Source organism: Brassica napus, chromosome C4, assembly GCF_020379485.1.
Source record: "Brassica napus cultivar Da-Ae chromosome C4, Da-Ae, whole genome shotgun sequence".
NCBI lineage: Eukaryota > Viridiplantae > Streptophyta > Magnoliopsida > Brassicales > Brassicaceae > Brassica > Brassica napus.
The window spans coordinates 55,676,214-55,677,903 of record NC_063447.1 but is presented as its reverse complement, the minus strand read 5'-3'; the positions used below and the strand labels follow the sequence as shown (position 1 = coordinate 55,677,903).

Sequence of the window (1,690 nt, the reverse complement as noted above, 5' to 3'; positions counted from 1 at the left end):
GAGGCATACTTAACCCTAGGTTTGAGGTTTTATGGGAGGCAAATTTATTCAATTTCTTCAAAATTCATTATAATTTAGAAAAGAAAAACTTTTTTAAAAAAAATTCATAGGGGCCAGATGCCCCACCCTTGTAGGCTCTACATCCGCGACTGAGTCACTGCCGCCATTTAGAGCTACAAAAAATCAAAAATGTCACCACAGAACATGAACCGAGGTCCAAGTTGTCTTATGGGAAATATAGTCATCATTGTCCTAACATGATTTTGATGTGTGAAAAAAACATAATAATTTATTAAAAATGATAAATTCAACAATAAGAATCAAAAGATTAAAATTTCCAAACGTGATCAACTACTCAAATCCCAAACATGGTACAACAAAGCAAGATACAAATCATTCGCACGAGAACTAACAACATATAAACCATTGATCTCCTCTCAAATCAGAAGCAGGCGTCGAGGACACAACAGCAACACACGGCTGCAAGACTGCATTCAAAATTGAAAACAGCAAAGTAAACAACATTTCAGCACACAATAACCGACCCGGTTTGATATATAACCAAACAAAACTGAATTAAAAGTTTCTAGAGGAAGAGAAGAAGACATACCAGCCTTTCCAGAATCCATCACCCTTAGACTTTGTCTCGACCGGAGCCATCGTAGCATGACTCGTGTCGTTCGTTGGGTAACCGGCAGGAGGCGGTGCAACGTAGGGACTGATAGACGCTGGTGGCGTTTGGTAAACTCCTAATTATAAACACACATACATATGTTTTACGTTAGTTTAATAACATAAATCTCTAGAAATACGATTTATCATGATGGCGGCTGACATATATATATATATATGATGATTAACTTGTAAGAAAAGTGAACATAAAATAAACCTGCAGATTGGTTTTGGCTGAACTGACTCATTCTTCGGACAAATTGTAAGTTCTCTTTCAAAAGCAAAGGGAAAATCGTACGTAAAGGTGATTGTATACGTGTGTGAGATACTGAGATGGGTTATTATTTGCATGATGATCATATATAGTCGTCATGCATATATATAGGGAAGAAGAAGGTCGGTTTAGTAGAACCGCGTGGGCGGCGGAGTAACATTAAGTTGTCATAATTGATCCCAACGAACCAATTAATGAAACGACCAAGAAGCATCCTTTAGACACATATTACCTCCGTTTCACAAAGAACGTCACTTTAACATTTTCACACATTAAAAAAATAATTAAAATGCATTAAAGTTTTTATTAATTGCACATATTCAACTAATAGTATTTAAGATAAAAGAAATTATTTATAAAATCAATAAATTTGTAATTAATTTTATACTGAAAAGTTGCACTGAAATTTTAAAATGATACTCTTTTTGTAACAAGAAAAAATGGTAGAGTAACACTTAATATGAAACTGAAGGACTAAGTTTGATTTAATTTTGATCTACTTCTTTGTGGTCTAGAGACTTTTATTGTCCACAATTAAATAATTCTTTAACAAACAGAACTCCTTCATGGTAATTCAAAAATGCCAACTTAAACTCGTAATTACTAGTGTATACACTACTGAAGATGTTTCATTATTTGCCTTACATAAGAAACCAAAACAATTATATATATTGATATCACCATCATCATACATTTATAGTATTTTCCTTAAATTAAAAAAAAAAATCATTCACATATTTGATT

General features: G+C 33.1%; 1 protein-coding gene across 1 annotated transcript; it reads right to left on the bottom strand.

Annotated features, from left to right (window-relative positions):
* Window positions 1-267: 267 nt before the first annotated feature.
* LOC106400087 (protein CYSTEINE-RICH TRANSMEMBRANE MODULE 3) lies at window positions 268-1,099 on the bottom strand. Its single transcript, XM_013840495.3, has 3 exons — window positions 890-1,099; window positions 611-749; window positions 268-488 (listed from the first exon to the last, which is right to left on the bottom strand). The coding sequence occupies exons 1-3, from the start codon at window positions 918-920 to the stop codon at window positions 443-445; spliced, it is 216 nt and encodes a 71-aa protein (XP_013695949.1). The 5' UTR covers window positions 921-1,099; the 3' UTR covers window positions 268-442.
* Between the last annotated feature and the right edge of the window lie 591 nt (window positions 1,100-1,690).

Coding starts and splice junctions, on each gene's coding strand:
- LOC106400087 (XM_013840495.3), bottom strand. CDS start 920: ATGAGTCAGTTCAGCCAAAACCAATCTGCAG. Junction 750..889: donor CAGCCAAAACCAATCTGCAG/GTTTATTTTATG, acceptor GTTTATAATTAG/GAGTTTACCAAACGCCACCA. Junction 489..610: donor GATGGATTCTGGAAAGGCTG/GTATGTCTTCTT, acceptor TTTTGAATGCAG/TCTTGCAGCCGTGTGTTGCT.